The sequence below is a fragment of the Ursus americanus genome, chromosome 29, assembly GCF_024610735.1.
Source record: "Ursus americanus isolate L20-20 chromosome 29, mUrsAme1.1.p, whole genome shotgun sequence".
Classification (NCBI taxonomy): domain Eukaryota; kingdom Metazoa; phylum Chordata; class Mammalia; order Carnivora; family Ursidae; genus Ursus; species Ursus americanus.
The window spans coordinates 9,645,650-9,672,688 of record NC_142155.1 but is presented as its reverse complement, the minus strand read 5'-3'; the positions used below and the strand labels follow the sequence as shown (position 1 = coordinate 9,672,688).

The 27,039-nt window shown below is 38.3% G+C and overlaps 1 protein-coding gene across 4 annotated transcripts in view; it reads left to right on the top strand.

The window, feature by feature from the left end:
- Positions 1-27,039, top strand: part of CD109 (CD109 molecule) — a 153,812-nt gene that overhangs the window by 73,816 nt on the left and 52,957 nt on the right. For all 4 annotated transcript variants that reach the window (XM_087856949.1, XM_087856948.1, XM_087856947.1 and 1 more), the window contains 10 exons: positions 9,788-9,827; positions 12,758-12,842; positions 16,562-16,658; positions 16,913-17,054; positions 17,820-17,929; positions 20,480-20,704; positions 21,770-21,871; positions 21,960-22,022; positions 22,872-23,048; positions 26,061-26,213. In XM_087856949.1, the coding sequence (XP_087713075.1) occupies positions 9,788-9,827; positions 12,758-12,842; positions 16,562-16,658; positions 16,913-17,054; positions 17,820-17,929; positions 20,480-20,704; positions 21,770-21,871; positions 21,960-22,022; positions 22,872-23,048; positions 26,061-26,213 (1,194 nt within the window). The remainder of the gene's footprint in view (positions 1-9,787; positions 9,828-12,757; positions 12,843-16,561; positions 16,659-16,912; positions 17,055-17,819; positions 17,930-20,479; positions 20,705-21,769; positions 21,872-21,959; positions 22,023-22,871; positions 23,049-26,060; positions 26,214-27,039) is intronic.

Here is a 27,039-nt window from a genome sequence, read left to right as displayed (position 1 = left end):
TGCAGTGTGACCACAGATGTTTAGACTCTAAACAGGAAAGGCAAGGACAACGTGAATGTTAACAAACATTTCCGTTCTTTTGCACATCTATCATTTCTCCAAGCAGGTCAATATACATCCACAGACACTTTTGTGGTTTATATTTTCATTGTGATTTCTTGATAATTTTTAAGTTCTTTGCTAATTTTATGGTGAATATGAAAGAGGGTAAAAAATGGGCTGTTACACAATTACTGTTCTGTAAGTATTAGGGTTAAGCATAGGAAAATTAGTAGGTATCTGAATAAAATTAAAAATACGGAACTTTCCTATTATATGTTAGGTAGGAAGAAACACCAGTCAGTAAACATCTAAAGATGATTAAGACACAGACCCTACTTTCAAGGAGCTTACAGTCAGGGAAGGCTTCATGTAATAAATGCAAAGAGCATTAGACTGGGAGTTACATGATGTGGGGCCTTATGCTGTAGTCGAGGGACTGTGGATAAGTCGTGTCAGCTCTGGATCTGTTTCCTTAGCTGTAAAATAAGGGGCTTGGGGCGGAGGACTTGTAAGCCTCTTTGTGCCCTTAGAATTCCATGCTTCAACTAGACAGAGGTAGAGGGCACTGTAGGACTTCAATGGGGACCATGGGGGTAGAGGTGGAATGGGGCTTAGAGCTAGTTATAGCGGTAGAGTTGGGAGCAGGCACTTGCTTGGAGTGGAGGTCCTGCAGGGAGTAATAGTCAAAGAGAATGTTGGAAGAGTGTGTGGGTCGAACTGTGGAACATATTGATATCAGGCTCATGTTTTAGATTTCATTTTGTGGACAGTGGGGGACTCTAAAAACTTTATTTTACTTTGAATGTTAATGTTATAAATTTCATGTAAGACTTCTGAGGACAAAGAAAGCGAAAATTGTATGTTAATGAGTCTCTCATTATAAAAGGTACAAATATTAAACTTTTATTATTTTCCTCTGATTATAAAAGTAATACATGCTCAATGTAAAACACTGAAACATTATTCAGTAGACAGATGACACGCTTACGAGAAACCTCTGGACAAAAAAATATGTCATTGATATTTGTTGTCTTTTTTTTTTTTTTCTTAAAGATTTTTATTTATTTATTTGACAGACATAGAGACAGCCAGTGAGAGAGGGAACACAAGCAGGGGGAGTGGGAGAGGAAGAAGCAGGCTTCCAGCAGAGGAGCCTGACATGGGGCTCGATCCCAGAATGCCGGGATCACGCCCTGAGCCGATGGCAGACGCTTACTAACTGAGCCACCCAGGCGCCCCAATCGATATTTGTTGTCTTGTTGATTTTTGTAGTATGACATTGCAATAGTATTTTAAGAAGATCATAGCATGTGGGGTGATTAAAAGGAGAGGAACCGAAGTCAGGGAGATGGCCAAGAGGTTAGTATCATTGCTTCGCAAATACAGCCTACCTTCTGCGTTAGGTTATAATAGTCTAGTCTGAAGGTAATAGAGGGTTGCTTTAGAGGAGCCCCACAAACTAAAGAGGAAGGGGTGAATTCAAGAGACACTTTAAAGGAAGATTCATTAGGTTTAGGAACTGATTGGATTGTGATTGTGAAAGGGAGAAACAGGAGTAAAGGGTGTTGAATTAACTAAAGAAGGCCATTAGACTGATGTGGCTCTATTGCCATGGCAGACTACTTAAGCAAACCAAAATCTAAGTCTGTAAATCCCTCAAGGTTACAAAATCAAAATGCTGGGGATAACCAGTCACAAACAGCCAACTAGGATTGAAGTTAAAGTCAGTCAATAATTTCCTTACTTTGCTTCTGCCTTTTCTCTATACAAGTTTCTTCTGAGCTGCTGTTGGTAGAGCATGCCTGGCCCCTTGCAGTTCAGGACTGCCCAATGCCAATCGGTTTTTGTTCACATAAACCCTTTAAAAATTTTAATGTGTTTTAGCTTACCTTTTGACAAGGTGACTCTGGAATTTCAGGTGTGGTCTCTGGAAGTATCACCCATGACAAGGGAAGTTGGGGCCGAAGCTTGGTTTAGGGGAGAGAGATGGGCAGGCTGATCAGAGGGAAATCAGTACATTTAGCAGCTAAACAGAGGAGCCACCCAAAGCGACAGAGAACGAACAGCCAGGTTTGGAATGAGAGAACTAAGAGAGTGTAGGCACAGAGCAGAGAAGGGATTCAGAGAGGGTGGCCTCAGTGTTAGGTGCTGCAGAGGCCTCCAGGAGAACCAGGTCTGAGAGAGAGGCCATGGGCAGTTAGCAGAGGCAAGCAGCCACCACTTACTGAGCACCAGTGACATGGTGGAGACAGAGTCCGGTGGCGGGGACAATAAGAGTATAGACAGCTCATTTGAAACTTTTGTTTCTCTAAGGGGAGAATTAATATAGTATGTTGTGGGTACAGCAGCAAAAATACTATGTGATTTCATTCGTATTATGGAAAAGTAGACATTTGTGGAAGAATCAAGAAATCTACCCATTATGGTTCTAGTGGGAAAATAGGAGTTAGAATTGTCGATACCCTCTGCTCCCCAGCCTTTCTTAAAATAAACAGGTGGCCAGTTTGGGACTGTGAGGGTGAGCATGTATAACTGAAAGGTACAATAAGAAAACCACAGCATTATTCTTTTGCCATTTAGGCCTGTTCTTTGGGACCGCTTCTTCCCTATTACTTGGTTGAAATGTAGGGCAAATCCCACCATTTTTCTGGTTATTTTTTGGTAATAAAGGTTGTGTCATTTTTATTATATTTACACACAAAGAAGAGTCTATGTTCAATAACTAATATGTCCAGTCCAATAAAGTCAAGTGCTATCTTCTCTCAGCTTGGGTCTTCTCTGGTCTGGCTGTCTCTCTCTGGCTCAGTAAGCTGTGTTTGACAACTCCAGGATTGAATGGGGTGGAAGGAAGAGAGGCAAGGGGTAAAAAAATCCTTACTTGATGTATAAGGATAAGTCATATCAATTTGCCAATATGTGTCCTACAAAAATGGCAATTTAATATGGTTTAATGTCACTTCTGAAAGAAATCCAAGAGGACACAAAGACATGGAAAGACTTTCCATGCTCTTAGATTGGAAGAACAAACATTGTTAAAATGTCTATACTACCCAAAGCAATCTACACATTTAATGCAATCCCTATCAAAATACCACAAGCATTTTTCACAGAGCTGAAACAAACAATCCCAAAATATGTATGGAACCACAAAAGACCCCAAATAACCAAAGCAATCCTGAAAAAGAAAAACAAAGCTGGAGGTATCATAATTCTGGACTATATTACAAAGCTGTAGTCATCAAAACAGTATGGTGCTGGCACAGAAACAGACACATAGATCAGCATAGAAAACCCTGAAATGGACCCACACTATATGGTCAACTGTTTTGAGACAAAGCAGGAAAGAATATCCAGTGGAAAAAGGACAGTCTCTTCAACAAATTGTGTTGGGAAAACTGGACAGCTACATGCTGACGAATGAAACTGGACCACTTTCTTACACCATACACAAAAATAAATTCAAAATGGACGAAAGACCTAAATGTGAGACAGGAAACCATCACAGTCCTAGAGGAGAACACAGGCAGCAACCTTTTTGACCTCAGCTGGAGCAACTTCTTACTAGACACATCGCTGGAGGCAAAGGAAACAAAAGCAAAAATGGACTGTTGGGACTTCACCAAGGTAAAGAGCTTCATAGAGAAGGAAACAGTCAACAAAATTAAAAGGCAGCCTGCAGAATGAGAGGAGGTATTTGCAATGACATATCTGATAAAGGGTTAGTATCCAAAATCTATAAAGAACTTCTCAAACTCAACACCCCAAAACCAAATGATCCAGTCAAGAAATGGGCAGAAGACACGAATAGACATTTTTCCAAAAAAGACATCCAGATGGCCAACAGACACAGGAAAAGATGCTCAACATCACTCATCATCAGGGAAATGCAAATCAAAGCCACGATAAGATACCACCTCACACCAGTCAGAATGGCTAAAATTAACAAATAGGAAACAACAGATGTCGGTGAGGGTGTGGATAAAGGGGAACCTCCTTACATTGCTGTGGGAATGCAAACTGGTGCAGCCACTCTGGAGAACTATATGGAGGTTCCTCAAAAAGTTAAAAATAGAACTGCCCTATGATCCAGCAGTTGCACTACAAGGGGTTTACCCAAAAGGTACAAAAATACAGATTCAAAAGGATATATGCACCCCAATGTTTTATAGCACCATCGACAATAGGCAAACTATGGAAAAAGCCCCAAATGTCCATCTACTGATGGATAGATACAGATGTGATTATTTATATACATATATATGTATGTGTGTGTATATATACATATATTACTCAGCCATCAAAAAGAATGAAATCTTATAATTTGCGATGATGTGGATGGAGCTAGGGTGTATTATGCTAAGTGAGATAAGTCAGAGAAAGAAAAATACCAATTGAATTTAAGAAACAAAACAGATGAACATATGGGAAGGGGGGGGGAAAGAGAAAGGGAAACAAACCATGGGAGAGTCTTAATGATAGAGAACAAAGTGAGGGTTGATGGAGAGAGGTGGGTGGGGGGATGGGCTAGATGGTGATGGGTATTAAAGAGGGCACTTGTGATGAGCACTGGGTGTTGTATCTAAGTGATGAATCACTAAATTCTACTCCTGAGACCAATATTACACTGTATGTTAACTAACTAGAATTTAAATAAAAAATGAAAAAAAAAATACGGTTCAATGTAATACTGTTGTCATCCGGGCTTGGCAGGCATTTAAAACTAATAGCTTTCCTTCATAAAACTCTTCTGTGGGTTCGTTGGAGCACCCCTACCATTGCTGGGAGGCTTTCCATTTAGTGTCTTTGAGGCTTTTGAATCTGTCTCCTCCTCGAGCAGCTCTTACCTTTGTCTTCAGCACCTGGGCATCTATGGTATACCACCAGCTTCCCCTCCAGAAGTTTTTGATTAGGGTACAAGACAGCCCCATGCTGGCTCGCTCTCTCTCTCTTTTTTTTGCATATTTAGTTGAGGGAAAATGCTTATCCTTTCTTTGCTTCTTGCATCTGGGTAGTCACAGACCACTCCCAGTGCAGCACTGTGTCTTAGCTTAGTTGTCTGCACAGCTGGCCAATACCAGTATTTTGCTCTTAGATTGTTCAGGCATGTCAAGTGCCTGCCTACAGCCTCTGATGTGTGAAACTTTCTCCTAAAATTCCTTTCTAGTGTATTTCCATCTTGACCTCTTTGGTTAAGAGTTGCTAAACTAGTTTTTGGAAACCTCCTTTGTAAGTCCTGTGTGCTAGACTTACACCCGGCTTGGTAATGTGGATGTAGTTGGCATCTCTTGTCTTGGGGGACAGAGCCAAAACTGAGTCTGAAATAATTCCATATTTGTTATATGTGGATTTAAAAAAGTTCAGTGCCTTTCTTAATCTTTAAATACAAATTAAATCCAGACACTGGCGATCAGTGCTGAAGCAGACTTTTGGGAAATTGAAATGATCATGAATGAACATAAATGTGCAAGCAAAAATCCACCCAGCACCTTAGTTCTGTTTCTGGCATTGCTTTTTACTCCAGAAGCAAGAGTTAAAAGAAGCTGACCTGCGTTTTACAATATATATATTTTAAATGGTCATGTAGTTTGCCATATTCCTTCAAGTTTATTAAAAATAGAAATTCTCTCAAGAGTTGGATGGCTTCGTGGTTAGGGAAGAGAAATTCTGTAACTGGAGTAGATGTTTTTAGAGATTCACATGTCTTTAATTTGCATCCAGTTGTAGCATATTTTTTAGAAACTAGTAAAGGTAGTGTATTTTCTCTTTTCTCTTTCATTTGATCGGTGTTTGTAACATACACTGTCACAATGAACTATTGATTTAGGGATAAGGGGAATGAAAAAATTACAGAGATTACTGAATACCTCCTGGTTCATCTTTTCTGTTTCTGCTTTAGAATTTGTTTAGAAAGTCTAATAGAGACAGGCTTCCATCGCATACGAATGAAGAGGGAATGTATGTGCTAAGAGCAGGCTTTGTAAGGGAGCGCTTTCCCCATGGAAGAGTGACCACTTGGGACAAGCAGAACTCAGAAGATGTTGACGAGTTATGTATTCTTGCACCTGGGAAGGTGTTGGCTTAGGAGACATGCTTCTCAAGTATTTACTTTTTCAGGTCAGCCTTCCTTTCCAGTTGTTGGCAGAGTGAATGAGCAAAAACAGTATTTGATGAGCTAGAATAAACATGAAAACTCACTTTGACGCAGGTTGTTTCTGTGGAACTGAAGGAAAATTCTTTAGCACATGAAATTGTGCTTCCTATGAAAGTGCTGTATATTTTTCTTTTTCATTTTCTTTCTTCTCCGTGGTTTTAGTTAAGGTTAGTCAATTTAGTTCAGCTAAAGTTAACATAGAACAATTTGGAAAACATTTTATTTTTTAGATCAGGGTACAGCAAACCATGGCCTAAAGGGCCAAATCCAGCCCAACATCTACATCTGTTTTTGTAAATAAAGTTTTATTGGAACACACTCAGTCTCATTTACTTGTTGTCAAAATGCAGAGTTGAATAGTTGCAACAGGGACCTTAGGGGCTTGCAAAGCCTAAAATATTTACTGTCTGGCCCTTTATAGAAAAACTTTGCAAATACCTGTTCTAGACTTATTAAAGTACTCAGTATCAGTAGTTTATGGTTATATATGACATAAATTGCTACTAATTCTCTGAATTATTGTTAGTTTCAAGTATTTCAATATCTTCTATCATTCCTGATTAGATGTTTTAAAAAAATATTTAATAAAAATTACTGAACTCATTGTGAAAATTGGTATGACCTGATTGCCTAATGGATAATATGTTGAAAATTACAAAACTAATTTCTGCTTTTCAAGCCCCTTGGAAAGTAAAATAATTTATTTCTTGATTTGCATTTGACCACTTATAAACACCCTGGGAGAACCTCACCTAGGACAAAGCACCCTGTCAGCACAAAGTTACAAAATGATTTCGTGATTTATTGAAACAATTGAAAATGACAGTGAAAAGAAGCACTTTTTTGCTGCTTTTTTTTTAGTGTTCCATGCAGTTGGCTTCCTCTACTCCTTGGCATTTATATTCCTTCCAAATACAAGGTAGAGAGTTAAGGTTACTCTATGGGCTGTTTGACAAATGGCTGTGTCTCTTCAGGGTTGTCTGATTCTTCTCATGAGAAGGTTATTTCAATTTCTGGCAGGAGATACTATATGATAATTGAGGCTAAACTGAGGAGCCCTGTGAGAACCAGCTTGGGGACAAGAATCCATTTGTTCATTTATTTATACATACATTCATTCAACAAACATCGAAGGCATGCTGAGTTAGGTGCTGGGCCCCCAATGATTTCATAGTCTGTTCCAGGAGATGGATACAAAGCAGATAATTATAATATATTGTGTTAGGTAAAACAATTGAGTTATATACAAGTTATTATGGGCGGGAATGGTATCTAACCCAATAGGGGGGAAGGCAAATAAGAAAAGGTCCCTGGGGGAGGCCAAATCCTGTTAAAGAAGTCCAAGACATTCTGTAGGACATTTGGGTGGAGATGTCCAGAAAGTGGACTTGTATCTGAATCCCTGGGCTGAGGTACGGGTCAAAGATAAAGATTTAGGTGTCTTTAGTATAGAGATGGCAGTTAAAAACCATGCGAATTGATGAGATCACTTAAGGGGTCTGAAGAATGGGAAGAGCATCAGGCTCAGGGTGGGTAGGGCCAACATTTCAGGAGCAGAAAGAGAAGACCACTAAGGAAACAAGGAAGGGGTCAGAAAGATACATGGGAGTACCAAGAGAACAGAAGAGTTGAAAATGTTTATAGACTGAAGGAAGGAGAAGGAGATGGTAGACAGATGGAAAATCCAGGAGTTTTCAGGGAGGATGAGTAATATAGGAAGCAGGAAAGGAGAATTCATTTCAAATATAATTCATGTAATTACTTATGTATTAAACAAATAATTGCCTAAAACTTGGTTTCAAGGCTGTTGTTTAAAGTAGGACCAAACAAATTAGTTGATTTCCTACGTTTTTCAGAGCTACTACTATTTACTTAATCTAGCACGTATTTATTGAGCACTTTTTTGGTATTAGACACTCTTAAGTTGGCACCTCAAGGGATAAACTATGAGGGATAAAAAATGATCCAGCATGGGCTTGGCCCTCAAAGAACTCGCAGCAAGATAAACTACATACCTAAATATTTATGATACACTTTTTACAAGGTGAAAAGGGACAGAAGGAAGAACTAAAGAGCATGGAGGCTTAGAGTGCCGAGATTGCTTTTAGATTGGGGATTCAGGGAAGCAGTAATATTTGAGCTAAGTCTTGGAAGATGAGTAGAGATGGAAGTATGTGTAGGTCAAGCTTAGGGGAGAATAGGAGCCGAAGCACAGTGCATGAAACTGCAGGACGCTGTCAGTCATGCATTATTGGTCTTTACTATGTCTGTCTCCATCTCTGGATTGACCCTCCTCTGCTGAAGACTGTAATTTATCTTTATAGATTCTTATATGGTGTTTTGCATGTAGTGCTCACTGAGTGTTTGCAATATGAATTTAACTTGACGGAGACATCATCTTTGTCATGAAATTATTTACTCTATAGCTTCACCTGTGCTGGCCTCAGTAATAAAGCGAAAACTAGTTCAATGACCAGAATTCTGATGTTTATAAGTAAAATAGGCAACACAGGTAGATTACCTTCTCGATTTGATTTTTGAGGATGACAAATTAGAATTTATAAATGAACCGAATACGTGTAATTTGTAACATTCCTATATAGGACACGAAAACAATTTAAGATAGAAGCCACAGATGCATAGATTCTTAAGACTTTGATCAACACAATTTCTTTGGGATCCACTTTAAATGACATCATCGAAGACAAGTTTTAGACGATTATTTTGTTGGCATAATTGTCTTACACTTTGAAATGAACTGTATCCTTCTTTTAGGGTTAAAAAATAACTTGTACAGTTGATTTAGATTAAGAAAGGATGATTTTTTTAAAAACCTAATATTTTGTAGCTGCATCTGTGTATTTGCGTGGATAAACATATGGAATCAGATGTAGAATACAAATTTTATTAGTGGAGCTACTTAGCGATTTCGAAGAAGTTCTATTTAATATGTTACTTATGGATTTAGGTGGGACAGAAATATGGGGAATTAGAAAAAATGATATAATAATAGGCCACATATTTTTATGTTAATCTTGGAAAAGGAAATAACGTTTGTTAAAATAGGGTAGAATGTATTGTATTGTTTCAAGGTTTGCACAAGAAAATGAAAGGTAGAAAATGTTGGTCCAAGATGATTTTGTACTTTTGATTATGTCTAAGTACTTGAATTATGTGTAACTTTATTTTCTCCATTGGTTTTTTTGAGAGTGAGATTCAAAACAAATTTGAAGTTATGGTTTGACACATGTTATTCTTGCTTCATAAATTTCTAAACTAATTTAATCTAGTTTTCATTTCACAAATGATGGAAGTCAAATTAAGCAGTTTGTTCACATGACCTGCAGTGAAACATGGAGACAGGTCACCTTTTTATGTTAGTGAATTAACAAGAAAAACTCATGAAATCTCATAGGCTTCATGTCACAGATGACTAAAAATAAACTTCCACAAGTTAGAATGAACTGTTTTGCTCATTAAATCATTATAAATGCAATTAAAAATAATTTCCTAAATCTTTTTAGGTAAGTAAGCAAGCAAAGTAACTAAATAACTCATATGTTTTCTTGTCTTTTTTTTCCTTCCTCCCAATAGGACCAGACGTACTATCAATCATTTCAGGTTTCAGAATATGGTAAGAGTTCTTCAGTTTATTTTGAAAGAAAAAAAAAAATTTTTTTTTTAAAGATTTTATTTATTTATTTGACAGAGATAGAGACAGCCAGCGAGAGAGGGAACACAAGCAGGGGGAGTGGGAGAGGAAGAAGCAGGCTCCCAGCGGAGGAGCCTGATGTGGGGCTCGATCCCGTAACGCCAGGATCACGCCCTGAGCTGAAGGCAGACGCTTAACCGCTGTGCCACCCAGGCGCCCCTTGAAAGAAAAAAAATTTTTGTTACTTTCCACAGAGATAAGAGAAATTTCCAAGAGATACGTTATTTAAAGTTAAAATGCTAGTGAAGGTACATTCCTGGTGTTTCTTACAGTTCTACCTAAACATATTTTTTCCTTTGTAAAAGATATAAAAGGTGATTGTAAAGAAAAATATAGGAAACAGATCACCAGGAGTCCCAGTATGTGGTCTCTCTTATGCATATTTTTTTTGTTTTTCTACTTTGTTGTGATCTTAACATATTTCAATTTTTGTAATTTCTTTTTACGTAACAGTTATTTCCCATATTTTTCATTTGGTCAGCTTTGGTGAAGACAGTCTCTTTAACTTGGGCAAATCCTTTTCCTGCAGGTGTCACATTTATATAACAGCTGGACATGCATTGATAAAAACAGCATGGCCTGCCTATTTTGTTGGTGGATGGAGAGGAAGGAAAGATAAGAATAGGATCTCATCTGTTAGTGTAGGACCTGACCTTTAGTTATAATTTGGATGGCTGTTTTGAGGTTACACATGAGCTTTTTATTTGATTTGTGTCACTTTTTTTTTTTTTTTTTTTTTTAAAGATTTTATTTATTTATTTGACAGAAATAGAGACAGCCAGCGAGAGAGGGAACACAAGCAGGGGGAGTGGGAGAGGAAGAAGCAGGCTCATAGCGGAGGAGCCTGATGTGGGGCTCGATCCCACAACGCCGGGATCACGCCCTGAGCCGAAGGCAGACGCTTAACCGCTGTGCCACCCAGGCGCCCCATGATTTGTGTCACTTTTTGACACTGTGTCTCATTCAGGCAATAGAAGTTCTGGAAAGTAGTTTGTTTACACCTTTGTGGCTCAGGGTCCACATATCTCATAGAGCACTGTCACTTCTAAGTCTCATGATCCACTAGAACAGGGATCAGCAAAATTTTTTTCCTAGAGAGGGCCAGATAGTAATATAGGCTCTGTGGGCCATATGTCTCTGTCATAACTACTCAACTTTGGTACTGTAGCAGGAAGCAGCCATCGACAATATGTAAGTGAATGTGGCTGTGATCCAGCGAAATTTTATTTATAGACATGGAAATGAAAGTTTCCTATTCACATGTCATAAAATAGTCTTCTTTTGATTTTTTTTCCCCCAACGAATTAATAATGTAAAAACTATTCTTAGCTCATGCTGGTTATCACTTACGGACCCCTGATCTGGAACCATGTTGTTCAAATTGGGGGTCACTTACCTAACGTGTGGATAGTCCAAGTGGAGATGTGCTCTAAGTGGATGAACGATCAGATTTTGAAAACTTGGTAAAAAAGAGAGAAAGAAAGAAAAATAGCTCATTAGGAGTAATTCTTTGTATTGATTACATGTTGAAATGATAATATTTTAGGTATATGGCATCAAATAAAATATTATAAAAATTAATTTCACATGCTTCTTTTTACTTTTTAAGTGTGGCTGCTAGAAATTTAAAATTACACATGTGGCTCACATTTTATTTCTTTTGGACAGCCCTGATCTAGAGGAAATCAGAGGTGGCCAAGGTTTTTATAGGCTATTTTCATTTCATAGAGGTGGTGCTGGGTGGTTATATGTTGTTGAATTGGATATGGTGGAGGTGGGGAATTGATTGCCTGCCTGTGATGTTTGAGGAGGGGCCATTTGAAATCTTTGTTCTAGGGAAATTCCACCTCTGAGTGCGTCATGTGGGCCTCCAGTCCTAGATTTGTCCAGGACTATCCTGACATACTGAGGGCCTTTGGCCTGGTTTGGAGCCAGAGGTCTGATCTATATTGTTGACCCATTGGCCTTCTTAACTTGTCTTGTGTTGATTGAATGGCGAGATGCTTTGTATTGACACTGATCTATATCTTTAGCTAGTGAAGTTTGAGAAAAAAATTTCAATAGACTGGAAGGATGCAAATTATTTTTACTCTGTTGGTATGCTTTATATCCAATAGTGTTCATATTCGTAAAATATTTCACGTCTTAATTATATAAAGCGGACCAAAGTAGGGCTTTTTAACTTTGGGATTGCCTTCAGGAATCAGTCACACAAGAAAAGCATCATTACTTTGTAGCCGTAGCTTAGTGATTAACTTAGAAATCCTACTACACAACTTTCTCTTCATAGCAACCCATTACATTTGACTGTCACCAGATTCACCTTGGATTATCTGAAGGAATAAGGATTCTGTATGACTGCATACATGGTACCATGCAGAAGGAGAGTCTTGGGGCCCTAGGATGTGCTTTTAGTAACCACACTGGAGAATGGCTCTAGGGAAAGGGCTGCTCTAGAAGCAACTATTTACCACATGATGTGGAAGTATTTTAACAAGCAATAAGGAAGCACTAATGGGTGATGCCTGGCCTCCCGCCATTCAGATGCCTTAGCTCAGGGTTCTGGATACAGTACAGCTTCTACCGATGAGAAGCTTCCACTGACACAAGTGTCCATAGCAACTGGTTCCCACTGTCACTGTCTAGTCATCAGCCTCGTAAGGGTTTCTCATTTTGGGTGAAATGAAGTGCTTTTCATCTGTGTGTTTATGTGTCTTTTGATTCTAAGGACTCTAAGTTCAAATAATACCAATTGTTGACTTCTTTAGAATAATTTAGTCTTCATTTTGTTAAGCTAAAAATAATAGTAAAATAGATTCTTTAACATATTTACCCTTGCTTCTCTTTTCCAGTATTGCCCAAATTTGAAGTTACTTTGCAGACACCATTATATTGTTCTTTGAATTCTAGGAGCTTAAATGGTACTGTCATAGCAAAGTAAGTATCATTTTTTTTATGGCTACATACTGTTATAAAACTGTCTGACAAAGAGCTCATTATATACTCCAGAATATTAGCACCATGTTCTGCTTATTAAAATACGCAGATTGTTTCCAGTGAGCTGGAAACAAATATCTGTAATAAATAATTAAGCACGGAACATCTCTGTACAGGTCTTTGTGTCCACTGCCTGCTTCCAGGCTGATCCAGTCCTGAAATATTTCCCACAGATGAGTATCTTTCTGAGACTAGTCAGGGGATTTACATTATAGATTGTTCCACATTTTAAAAAAAGTTGTATCTTTATCCCTCATTCAGTGGACAGGGATCAAGGCTACTTACCTCTTCTTCGATCTTAATTTTTTTCTGTCAATAATGGAGGTTGAATCTTGGGGGAGGAATTTGGTTGTCTTACTGCAGTTAGCAAACGAGTAAGGAGGTCACACTCCTCGTCATTTCCGCGGGTGTACACGGAGAGATTCCGGCCCACCTGTATGATAGTTGTGTCATGGCTCTCATGATTTTGATCCGCTGGCTCGAACAGCATAGTGTTTCATTTTGCAGAGGCAAAAAGCATCCTGAGAGTCCCGGACTACCAGTTCTCACAAGTGTAGGCTGGAGTTATTCCAGGACTGATCTTATGTAGCTTTCATTTTTGATATGTGAATAGCTGTGCTCTGGTTCCTGAAATTGATTTAGTTTCAGAATTTATTTGTAATAGCTGATAAACACTGGCTCCTTCTCACTGCTTTCTCATTGCCGTATTCCTCTCTTGGTGACAGTCTGTGGCTGTGACAGGTGATGGGCAGTGAGTCTCCTGGTGGAAGCGTTCTGGGGACTCCTGCTTTAGATTTTATTTGGGAAAAAAAATGTGAAAACCCTGCAACACAAAGGCAAAAATCTGTCTACGATTTATATACCAACTTAATTTTCTGCCTGTGTTCAACCAAGAGGTGGCTTCCAATATGAATTTGGGTACTGTGGATAGATTTATAGGTTAGAAAACACATAAATGCCTACATTTTACGTAATTATTATCCTGCCCTTGATCTTAGCTGAAGGCTAAGGTTTCTGTGTGGGTTTTATTTTGGGTTCTTTGACTAGAGTTTATAAAACAGTGCAAATCCACACAAACCATCAGTGTCTTCATGGATTAGGTTGTGTATGGATCCCTTCTTTGCTTCTGGTTTTTGGTTTTCAGGGCTGTGCCAGGGATTCACTACAGTAAGTTAAAACAGTGATTGTTAAGCTCTGCTAACTCTTCAGAAAGTTTTATATACAACTTTGGGGAGTGTGGCTCCCCTGACATCCTCTTCTCTGCTAGTCCAATAAGAACTCTTATAGGAGGATCTCTTTACTTGTTAGATGGGATGCTGCCGATTCACGAATTGCTTAATAAAGCCAATTAGATTTAAAAAAAAAGAACCCTTACAATTTCATCTGGATTCTCATTTGTTGAGCTAGTGGCTGAGAACAACATGACCATTGTGATGGCCCCTGGTATTTCTTTAGCATTTGACACATTGTACTGGCATCATTTTCCTTAGGACCTGTGTCAGTCAAGGTTCCACAGGAGAAGTAGAGCCACTAGGAGATATATGTTAAGAGGTTGTTGCAAGGATTTGGCTTACATGGTTGTGGGGGGCTGGCTTACATTTACATTTATACTTTATATCTTTGCAACAGATTAAGGAAATCTTTTGACCAGCAGAGTCTTTTATCAGTCTATAAAAATTGGCATAGACCTAGTCTATAAATACTATGTCCCAGAAAAGATGGAGATGTTGATGAGAATGATGATCCTATGAGTGGATGATAAAGAGTTTGGGCTTTTCTTTTGCTAGTAGCCGTCTGTCCCATCAAGGCACAGTGAAGGTGAAGAGCACTGCTGGAAATTTCCCAGAGAAGAAGGTTAACGGTCTCTTTTTGGCTTTGAAATCTTTAACTGAGATGAATAAAAATCTGCATTTGTTTATTGGCTTTGATGTGAACATCTGCTCACTATTCCCACCTCATTAAAATAAGTAATAGACTCTCTTTCCACTAACCACAGAGGGTTCTAGAGGATTGTAAAGAAAACATAGCACACATCTAGTTATTTCTGTATAATTCTGCAGACAGTAAAATCTAAAAAAAATATTCTCTAGGCTGAGGTTTATTTAAGTGTATTTATTGTTTGATGAATTGAGACATTTGTATCTTGGAAATGACATGGAAAAAAAAGTTGGGACAAACATGAACTATACTGGAAGGTTCAATTTTTTAGGTATCATTTTGTAAACCTTTTGTGCTATGGCTATTTAAAAAAAAAATCCTTGTTTTGTTAATGGTACTACGCTAGAAGATGCTTGATTTGTTTTTCAAAATGTTGTCAAACTATTATTTTCTGAATCATTAGTTTATTCCAAATGCTTCCAGATTTATTTAGGACAATAATTGTCAGTATCCTTGTTTCATAGTTATTATAATCAGCTTGAGGCAAAGAAAGCTAAATCTGCTTCACATTTAAACCAAAATAAAAAATACTTGTGTCTGAGAATACATTAAATTATGTCTGGATTTTCAAGCCCCTTGTACTATCATGTGATAGCACTCTTTTAAAATATAATGTTCTGGTATCTTTATGCATTTATTTAGTCTTTAGCAAGATACAAGAACTCTTAAGTTTTGAGGACTCCTTGTTTGAATGAATGAATTTGGTGCTGAAGTCGCTGACCAGGGTTTCCACTAACTTTACTGTTTTCGTTTGGAAGGTGATACATTTGAAATGTATTTGTTTTATTCTCCTTAATTTGGAATGTTCTATATTTTACCATTGGCTTTTGAGTTGAGTTGATCCAGATGAGGGGCTGTTTCTGTGTTCAACTAATGGTTTCAGGAAACAAGAGTTTACTGTTAGATTTATAGAGTGCAGAGCAAAATGGACTTCCACATTTGGCTGAGTGTTTATTACACAATAGAGATGGAAGGAACCCAGGAAACACATTTAAAAAAGGCTTTCTGGCACTAAAATATTTGCAGAGATTTTTCACATGAAGCGGTTTTCCCATCATGAGAGGGGATAAAATTAATACATAGAATACAAAGCAGCAGAGATGAGATTTGACTCAAGAAGATGATTTTGGTGCTATGGATAAAAATATTACTCTTCTTTTACAGTTTTCTGCACAAATCCAGCTTTTGATAGTCACGAACATATTTGGTGCCCCAGTGTGTTTGGTCTGATAAACCCTTCTGGTTAATACTGGAACATGCCACAATGGGCCTTGGCAATTGCAATTTCAACTAGCATTTAAAAATGTTTAAAAGCTTCAGAGTGTCCTGGGCATGTAGTTAATGGGCCAGTCTTTATTTCTAGGAATAAAACATTTTCGTAACTTCAACATAATTTTTGGACAGGAAGCTGCACTTGCAAGTATGATCACGTTTTCTCTTGAGTATCTAAAATGGTTAGAGGTAAAGTATGTATTATGAACTGTTTTGAAGTATTATAATTAAAAGTCTTCTCGTTTTGGAGACTTAATTTCAAGGATCACCATTATTAAGGATATTCCTAGCTGTGATTAGTTTTAAAAATTTGCAGTGACAGTATTTTTAAAAATGTAATTCTTTTAAGTTGGATTGCCAGTGTATGCTATTGAAAGTAATATTTTCATGTGCTATTTTGATCATATCAATTGAAAATGTAAAAAAAAACAACATTGACTATTTTTCAGGTATACATATGGGAAGCCAGTGAAAGGAGATGTAACACTTACATTTTTACCTTTATCCTTTTGGGGCATGAAGAAAAATATTACAAAAAATTTTAAGGTAACTTTTACAGAGATCTTACACCTTCTAATGGGGAAACACTCTAAGTATACTTTTACTAGAAATAAAATTTCATACTGAATTAACAAAGAATTGAGTGTAAGAAAATCAAGAGTTTTCTAGAATTGGACAAATGAGAATCTACCCATTTATACTCCAGAGCCATCATATTTTTGTGACTTAGTTTGAATTTTATTTCTAAAATTTGAATTGCTAACGTGAAGAATAAAATTGAATTATTTTAAACAAAACAGATAAATGGATCTACAAACTTCTCTTTTAATGATGAAGAGATGAAAAAAGTAATGGATTTTTCAGAAGGGCTTTCTGAGCACATGTATCTGTCTTCCCCTGGGCCGGTAGAAATTTTAGCCACAGTGACAGAATCACTTACAGGTTTGTAGACTTTGAAGTGAAGGTAAAGCTATTTATGTGGTGCTGCTCTCTCTCCTTTCTTGTTATAACTAGCACATTCATTTCTAAAGATGCTACTTAATTCTGAAATTGTCATGACTATTAATTAGTGTCACTTGCAGAATGTTTTCATTATGAAGGGGAAACCTCTTTTCTTTCTTTATTTGAATTTTAAATTTTTGGGGGGAGTACCTATTTTCTATCCCAGTCTGTGCTTCAATCACATGTAATAGGTATTTGTAATTTTCTCCATTTCTGCTTTCTTTTCAACCTGGAAACTACATGGAAAGGCCTACCTTTTCAGCTGACTAACCACCTTCTGTTTTTTGTTGTTGTTGTTGTTTGTTTGTTTTTAATCATTTCACATCTTCTGAGCTCTTATCTGCTCATGGACAATTTTCTTTTTCAATAATAAAATGAAGGTTAATTGCTTGGATCTTTCTGGTGCTATCCACAGATTTCCTCCAACCTCGAAAGGGCAAAAAATGATTCATCAGTGGCCTTAATCTGCAGTGTCCTTGTTGTGGGTGGGCGTAGCAGTACCGATGCTTAGAAGGGGGTCCATGGAGGGTGTAGTAGAACTGTAAGAGAACTGTATGGCTCTCTTTATGACCAAGCCAGTGTGGGAATGAGGCTTCTGTGCCCCATCAACCCCTTGAGGAAGTAGCTTAGATAGAAAATTTGGTGAATAGAAGCTGTTGGTGAAGTATAACATTTGGTTTCTAAATGGTGCAATTTCCAAAACAGGTATCTCAAGAAATGCAAGTTCTAATGTATTTTTCAAGCAACATGATTACATCATTGAATTTTTTGATTATGCTACTGTCTTGAAGCCATCTCTCAACTTCACAGCCACTGTAAGTTAGCTTGTTTATTAATGATCTAAAGCAGCAAGTTCAGTTTAATGAAACAGAATGGCAGATAATATTTTCAGTGCTTTTCAAAAAAAAAAAAAATTAAACCCAAAGTATATAGATTACTTTTCCCCTTTAGATATATGAAGTATGTAGAATTGTTCCCAAATGACCTTTGTGTAAGTTTTCTTAAAAAAATAGTCTCCAACAAAAGTATTTTACTCAAAATTTATTTAATAAGGAATTTAAGTTAGATTTGGATTGCTACATTGAAGCTTTTATAAATTACTTGAAAGAATTAGATGTTAGTCAAAAAATTTCAATTTCAGTTTGATTTTCATAATGACTAATTTTAGTTCTAGTAAAGATGTTGCATTAAAAATTATCAACAAATTTACTCTTTTTTTTTTTTTTGAGTTAACACTTATTGAATGAATTTTGACAATGTACAAGGCAGGGTGCTGGGTGGAGCTTACAGAGCTAAGAAGAACCCAGTCCCTACCCTGGATTCACAGTTTTTGTGATGGTGACAAGAAAACATACACACAAGTATGACTTAAGGCAGAATGAGGTTAATGTCCTGTATACATTTCTGTAGTTATTTAAAGCAGGGGTTGGCAAACTTTTCTGCAAAGGACTAGATAATAAATATTTTTAGCTTTGTGAGGCATATGGTCTCTGTGACGTCTACCTAACTCTGCCATTGTAGCTGAAAGCAGCCTTAACTACTTTGTAACAAGTAAGGGTGGCTATGTTCCAATAACACTTTATTTACAAAAAGACTGGATTCGGCCTTCCTGCCTGCCATAGTTTGCTGACCTCTGGTTTGAAGAAAGAGGGTTTGAGTTCTTATTCAGTGGCTCAAGAGAAGTTTTAGATAGTTTCTGATTTCAATGATCGTATAATTTAGTTTGAAAAGGTAAGGAAAAAACCCTTGAGGCTGCAAATGGTAATTTCCAAATGAGCAGAGTGAAACAATGAGTGTCTGGGAGGAAGAATTGTCTTTGGGATAGGGATGAGGGTCATTAAAGGATACTTTATGGAAGGAGAAGATTTAAGCTATTTGTTAAAAGATCGGTAGGATATTATTTAATTTTTTCAAAAATTTTATTCATTTATTTATTTTAGAGAGAGAGAGAGAGCACGTGCACGAATGTGAGGGCCAGGGGAGGAGCAGAGGGGGAGGGAGGGGGTAAAGAATCTCAAGCAGACAGTGTGAGCCTGACTCAGGGCTCGATCCCATGACCCTGAGATCATGACCTGAGCTGAAACCAAGAGTTGGACGCTTAACCAACTGAGCCAGTCAGGGGTCCAAGAGCAGTAAGATTTTAAATGTTTGGTGTGGGGGCGGCAGATGGGGAACAAGATGAGCTGAGACACAAGGCAAGCGCCCTGCTTTGCAAGTTCGGGTGCATTCACCTGGATCAGTACAATTGTAGCAGGGAGTTTGTGTCTGGCAGTGGTGAGAGAGAAAACAGGAGGGATGGGGCGCCTGGGTGGCTCAGTTGTGAAGCGTCTGCCTTCGGCTCAGGGTGTGATCCCAGAGTCCTGGGATTGAGCCCCACATCAGGCTCCTCCGCTGGGAGCCTGCTTCTTCCTCTCCCTCTCCCCCTGCTTGTGTTCCCTCTCTCGCTGGCTGTCTCTCCCTCTGTCATATAAATAAATAAAATCTTTACAAAAAAAAAAAAAAAAAAAGAAAAAAAAAAAAAAGAAAACAGGAGGCAAAGTGTGGGGAGTTGTCGAGGATCCTAAATAGCTCATGCGTATTTTTGAACGTTATGCTCTGGCAGTGAAGAGCCTAGGAGCCTTATGAATGTGGGAGGCGTATGGCGAAAGCGGTATTGCAGGGAGCTGGATGGGGCTGTGTGCAGGGGGGTGGCCGCAGCTCAGGTGTGAGGTGCCGAGGTAGCTCGAGGGGGTGGATGTGCCAGTGGAGAGGACACAGGAAAGAAGTACAAGACTTGGTGTATATTGGATTTGGGAGGTGGGAAGAGGAAGGGGAAACTGAGAGATGTGAAGTCTGGCAGAATTGTGGTTAGCAAAAATAGGAGGGGCGAGATGATTGCTCAGTTACGGATGTACTAAATTTGAGTTGACAGGGATATGTAAGTAGAAATTTCCTCCAGGTGGAAGTTAGAGGTGTTGAGTATGAGGTCCAGAGCAAGGTGAGGAAAGCAGTACGAGTGTGGAGACCTTTGAGAAAAAGAGAAGCACAGATAACTGATAATCTGGCCTTGACAAATTCCCACATTTAGGGAGAGGGAGGTGGAATCCAAAAGGACACTGTGAGGATGCAGAAAGAGGGGTCTGAAATAAAGAAGGTTGTTGTGGAGCCATGGAAGGCGAGAGAAGCCATACCATCAAGAAGGGAACGGTCAGTGGTGTCGGAAGCCTTCTAGAGAGAGACTACTTCATCTGGAAGTTAGGTACTGCCAACAGTTTTTGAGAGTTCAGTTTCATCGGAATAGTACAGGTGGGGACTGGATTCAACTGAACTTAAAACCTTTGCTTTTCTTGTTATCTGTTTTTAAAATGTTGTGTTCTGACAATTAGGTGAAGGTAACCCGTGCCGATGGCAATCGACTGACTTTTGAAGAAAGAAGAAATAACGTAGTTATAACAGTGACACAGAAAAATTCTTCTGAGCACTGGAGCAGATGGGACAGTAGAAGCCAGGACATAGAAGCTGTCCAGATCATAAATTATACTGTCCCCCAAAATGGAATCTTTAAGATTGAATTCCCAATCCTGGATGATTCCAGTGAGCTACAGTTGAAGGTACCATCTGTTTCTCATCATGTTACTATAATAAGATCATTAAAATTGTTTTTTTTTTAAAGATTTTATTTATTTATTTGACAGAGATAGAGACAGCCAGCGAGAGAGGGAACACAAGCAGGGGGAGTGGGAGAGGAAGAAGCAGGCTCATAGCAGAGGAGCCTGATGTGGGGCTCAATCCCATAACGCCGGGATCACGCCCTGAGCTGAAGGCAGACGCTTAACGACTGCGCCACCCAGGTGCCCCAAGATCATTAAAATTGTAATCTCATGATAGGCGCTTGATCAAACCGTTAGAGGTCAGAATGCACAGGAAGTAGGAAGTAGACACACGTTTATATTTTTAAAAATGGAGGAAAGTGTTAAAAGTAATTTAGTAACAGTGGCTAAGGGGTGGACCAAACACTTCCTTATAAATTCATTTTGAAGAGCACAGTAAAATATAGTGCTTTGAAGATATGATGAAGAAGCTTCTCAGATTCCCAGCCTAGGCTGGTTTTCAATCATTTGAAAGTGATTTTGGCAGGAGCTGAAATGAAAGAAGAAAATATTTTTTAAATCTATACTTCTTTGCTGAGCTCTTTCTCACAGTGGCTCATCTGAGATACCCCAACCATTCCTGCTATCTTTCTTTTCATTACTTGGCCCTGCCACAGGTTTTGTCCTTTGAGTTTTACTCTGACTATTGGTAGATAACATGGGTTGGTCTGATTCCTTGCTTGTAAATGAACTCTGTGTTGTGGTGAGAAGGAAAGGTGTCCTTACACATTTTGTTCTCTCTTCTCATTTTTCTTTTCTCATTGTCTCTCTTCTCATGTTCTCTCTCTCTCAGTGTTTCTTGATAATGTACTTTTGTTTCCGAAATAAGTTAGGACTATGCTTTTTCCTCTTAGATTATGGTGGTGAAGACCCTCTTCTGTGTTTTAAAGCTGTCACTTTCTTTATAATATAAGCTATAAAGTGAAGATCCAATGTCTGGGGAACAGGAATTGTTCAACAAATAGTATCCTTTCTCAGGGTGTTACTGAAGATGACAATTTATAGCTCCCCTTTCTTCTGTTACAGGCCTCTTTTCTTAATAGTGTGAGTAGCATGGCAGTTCACGGTATGTTTAAGTCTCCCAGTAAAACATACATCCAGCTAAAGACAAGAGAAGAAAATATAAAGGTAATGCTTACAATCACTTATAATTACAATATAACTGTACTCTTTTGCCATTCATATGTGTTTATTAATTACGTTTTTTTTTTTCTAGGTGGGATCACCTTTTGAGTTGGTGGTTAGTGGCAACAAGCGATTGAAGGAGTTAAGCTATATGGTAATCTCTTACAGAATCGAAATTTATCACCTCTTAATAGGATCATTGCGAATGATACCTACCTTATGTCTAAACCACTAATTTTTAAAATTCAGTCTTGTATCTTTTAGCCTGCCCTTTTTATATTCCAATCAAATTTTTTTTCTTCCTTCACCTAATTTGCATTTCCAACTTAAGATGGATAATTAAATCTTTCATTATGTTTAAAATTTAAATTTCTATGAGATAATCCATCTATGTTTATTGTAGAGAATTATAAAGTATGAGAAAAACAAAAAAATAAAAAAACAAAAAAAAAAAACCCCAAAAAAACCAAAAATTGCTACCCCTAGCCTTGAATTTTGCTCACCCTGGCTTTCCCCAGTGGTGCTGTATATTCCTCCCACTCAAAAATAGATTCTTGACTGTGAAGCAGCTGTTGTCTCAGTCAGTATTTCTTTATCTTTTTTTTTTTTTTTTTTAAGATTTTATTTATTTATTTGGCAGAGAGAGACAGCCAGCGAGAGAGGGAACACAAGCAGGGGGAGTGGAAGAGGAAGAAGCAGGCTCCTAGCGGAAAAGCCTGATGTGGGGCTCGATCCCAGAACACTGGGATCACGCCCTGAGCTGAAGGCAGATGCTTAACGACGGCGCCACCCAGGCGCCCCAGTATTTCTTTATCTTATCTTTTCTGTTGCCTAGCTTAGCCTCTCTGTGTTGGTCAGGGCGGTTTCCTTGCATTCATAGAGGCTTTGAAGTTGGTTTAAGTCAACAATTTGTGTGTATGGTTAAAATTATGATGACTGTAGCTGCCATTGAGATTCTTTTTAGCTTTGGCCTAAGATGAAACTCTTCTCCTCTTCTTTTCAGGTCGTATCCAGGGGACAGTTGGTGGCTGTAGGCAAGCAAAATTCAACAACCTTCTCTTTAACACCAGAAAATTCTTGGGCTCCAAAAGCCTGTATTATTGTGTATTATATTGACGATGATGGGGAAATTATAAATGATGTTCTAAAAATTCCTGTTCAGCTTGTTTTTAAAAATAAGGTAAGATTTAAGGTAATGGTGTTAGAACAAAACTTCATATTAGTGAAGTCTGAGTAATGTTAATATTTCTTTAGAAAAGTATCACTAAACAAAATTGGTTAGGAATTGATATTCATTTCCAGAACTATGGTTAAACCTCTTCATATTGTTACTACAGATGTATTTTCACATGCAGAATTATTGGACAGTGTGGGTCTTATTTGTAAGTTATGATTCTTGGCTTTAGGACTTTAACTCAATTCCGTGAGGCTGTTTCAGGATTTCTCAAATGGTGGAGTCGATCTTGCTGTGGCATGGAACTCCAGCAGCGATTATAGAATTTGTGTGGTGCTGATATTGGCGTGAGAGTGAAATGAAGGGCGTGGGAGGGAGGGAGGCTGGGAGCAGTGATCTGTGGAAGCAGAGCCTGGATTTGGTTTATCCATTTCATCGGCCTGGAAACTAACCCAGGACAGATTTACAGTAAGCTTGGCTACCTTGCGTGTGGAGATCTGTGTGGAGTTTTGTCTCCAAGAGCACGAGGGATTTTTTATGGCTTAAGATATATAGCTTGTCCTCGAACCCCAGCTTTGAAAAGTAACCTGGCTGCAAGAGTGCCTGCTGGAATTGAATCATCTCCCGTGTGATAAAATGAGCTGTTGTTCTCACTGAAACCTGCCTTCTCAGTTCATTTTAAACGAAATAATCATTTTTGAAAGTATTGATTTGCAGAGTACAGTTCCTTTGAAAGCATTTCTGTTTGCTTAATTTGTTAAAATTCTGAGAGGTTGCAGTAGTCATCCAGTCATTTTGTTGATGATGGTTAACTAACTTTGATTGTCAAGATAGAATATGAACTTCTATTTTTCATTTTAGGAAGAGTTTTTCAAAGAGAGTGCTATATTCTGTTGTTTTTAGAGCACAGATTTTGACTTCTAGTGATTCCATTAATCCCCTGACAAAGATGAATTTTAAAGTAGGAGTCAGGCTTAAATAAGGAGGCGTACATCTTTGAGAATGAGGCCAAGTATTAAAAAAGTTAGTGTAAGAGGTCATTGGCTTTGAGGAAGCAGAGCATATAAATAGCATGATTCTAAGAAATTCCTTAGCTATGAAAGATAAGAAATATAGTTTCAGCTATATTTGCAAAGATATATCTTTCTCTGCCTTCTTTTTTTTAAAGCAATCTCTCCACCCAACATGGGGCTCAAACTTACAACCTTGAGATCAGGAGTCGCGTGTTCTAATGACTGAGCCAGCCAGACACTGCTCTTTCTTTATTTTTTGTATGTTTATTACATTACTCACAAAGAAACTACAAATTTGAAAAGAGGGTATATTTAAGCAAGAGAAAATTAGCGAGTCGTTTTTTTGTTCAGTAAAGACCGTGGAATAAATGGATGGGATGTGGAAGTCTTGAGAGATGGAGGTTTAGAAATCACCCACACGCAAGTGTATCTTGAAGCCATGGGGTCTCAGAGGTGCAGAGTAAAGAGTGAGAAGTGCAGGGGCACCTGGGTGGCACAGCGGTTGGGCGTCTGCCTTCGGCTCAGGGCGTGATCCCGGCGTTATGGGATCGAGCCCCACATCGGGCTCCTCTGTTATGAGCCTGCTTCTTCCTCTCCCACTCCCCCTGCTTGTGTTCCCTCTCTTGCTGGCTGTCTCTATCTCTGTCGAATAAATAAATAAAATCTTAAAAAAAAAAATGTGAGAAGTGCAAGGTTGGAACGTGTTGCTCTCCTCCCCTTCCTTTTGGGTATAGGTGGAGAAACTTAAACTAAAAGTAAACTAGATACAGTGGTATAAAAAATTTCACTGGGCAAGTTAAACAGGGAAGTCTTTATTCAAGACTATTGCAGTAGGGGGAAAGAGATTGAACTCAACTTCACTGAAACAAAAGGCAGGAGACTTTTAAGCAGAGCATGAGCTTGTGGAAAAGTACTGGAGGACATCGAAGGGAGATTGGTCAATGTGATTAGGCCATCTGTGTTTGCTAACCGGCAACATATAAATTAGACTCCTGTCCTCCACAGAGATGGGAAGATCCGTCAGGGACTGTCTCTTTGGTGATTACATTTTAAAGGATTGGCTCCCAGGTCCTTGAGAAAGACGGTCCTGGGTTGTAAAACTGTCAAGAGGCTGGGAGAAGACTTACATTTCAAAGGGGCAGAGAAAGAATTTACAATTGCAAGTTTTCTAAAGTAACTGCTGAAAGAAAAGGGAGTATCAGGGGGTTATGGTCAGGAAGAAGCCCGTCTGATGTTCAGTCAAGCCGAGGGGAACATTAAGGCCATTGTGGTCAGGAGTTACAGTCACTGTACAGCAGCAGCCTATTGAAATAGAGCTAGACAAGATGAACAATCCTAGTGGGATGGGGCCTCATGACAAAGCCATTCAGTTTTACTGTGTTGAGATGATTGAGCCTCTTTAAGAAGTATTAGTTAGGACCATGCTTTGATGAATGTAATGAACAGAGGAAGTTCAGGCGGCCATGGAGACACAGAACATTGGTCCTAACTAGTGTTTGGTCTGATCACCTCCTCCCTTGGAAAGACATTCCCCTGCCCCCAGCCCAGGCAGTTGTGTGAGTCCCCAGGGGAGCTCTCACTTGACTCACTTCTAAGTTCAGGTTACCAGCATGTGAGCATCACTGGTTTCTTTCCCCTTCCCTGTTCCTCCTCCAGGATACTGGCCTTCGCCAGGTGTCCCAGACACTATTGCCTTCTCTTTAGCATTGGCTGTGGGCTGGGGGGTATGGGATGGAGTGAGGGTGGAGGAGGGGTAGAGAAATGAAGGCTAAATCAGATTTATACCACTGTGGGAGTCCTATGACTTTTAAACACCATGTGTAAACTTTTTAAAAAAATTTCTTTCCCTGCAGAAGGCTTATGTGTGGTTTTAGAATGATCCCTGAGTCAAGGCAGATGCAGTATCCTTGCTAGATTTTGAGTGATTGAATTGCTGTTGGTAAGACATCTAAGTAATGCTTTTAAAAAAGTCAAATAAATCGGTCCTGTTTTCTCCCTTTCTTAGATAAAGCTGTTTTGGAGTAAAGCTCATGCTGAACCATCTGAGAAAGTCTCTCTTAGGATCTCTGTGACACAGCCAGACTCGACAGTTGGGATTGTAGCTGTTGACAAAAGCGTGAATCTGATGAATGTCTCAAATGATATTACAATGGAAAATGTGAGTTTAGCTATTTTTTTCCTTACAAAAATACATGTTAAAAGAGCAAAAAGGAAACCTTACTGCATTACTTCAAATATCTAAAGAAAATTTCATTAGTTCCTCTTAAGTATACGTCAGGATTCAGTAAGGCTTCCAAATAAAAAGGATTTGCATTCTGGTTGTTATGTTGGAAAGAGGCTTCATGTGGTGAAGTGTCTTTGCTGTCTTACATGAGAGATGCCATCTAGAGTTTTCCCTCATTTTCATCCTGCATTTGAATTTAAGACTCTTGAGAAAGTCCTAGGAAATTGACTGGATGACATTGGAGAGGAGAGCTTCAGATAATTTTGAAGTACTTTTTTATTTTGGTTATACAAATGGTTATATATAATTACAGTCTTATTGAATCTGGAATTTGTAGCATGTTGAGGGAGTGAAATCATGTTAATCTGCAGAAAACTTATAAACCAAGAAATATATGAACATCTAGTGTTATATAAACTAATCCCCTCTCCATTAAACATTTCATGTTTATTTGTAAGTTCATGATATATCCTTGTGTGTCATTGCCAGTTGAAATCTAGATTGTATAACCTATGTCCATTATTGTTTAAGTACAGTGATTAACAACATATAGGAGGAAAGATATACATGTTTAGGCTAATTTGGTCATCTTATTGTAAATTAATTCACTTGAGAAAAATTATATATAATTTTCAGTCTATAAAGCTAATTTTTTAAAATCCCTTAAAAAAACTCCTTTAAAATTAATTGATCATTTTTTTCTCTTGACTTTTTAAAAATTCACATTATTCTAAAAAGTCTATAGCATTTTGCATTTGAT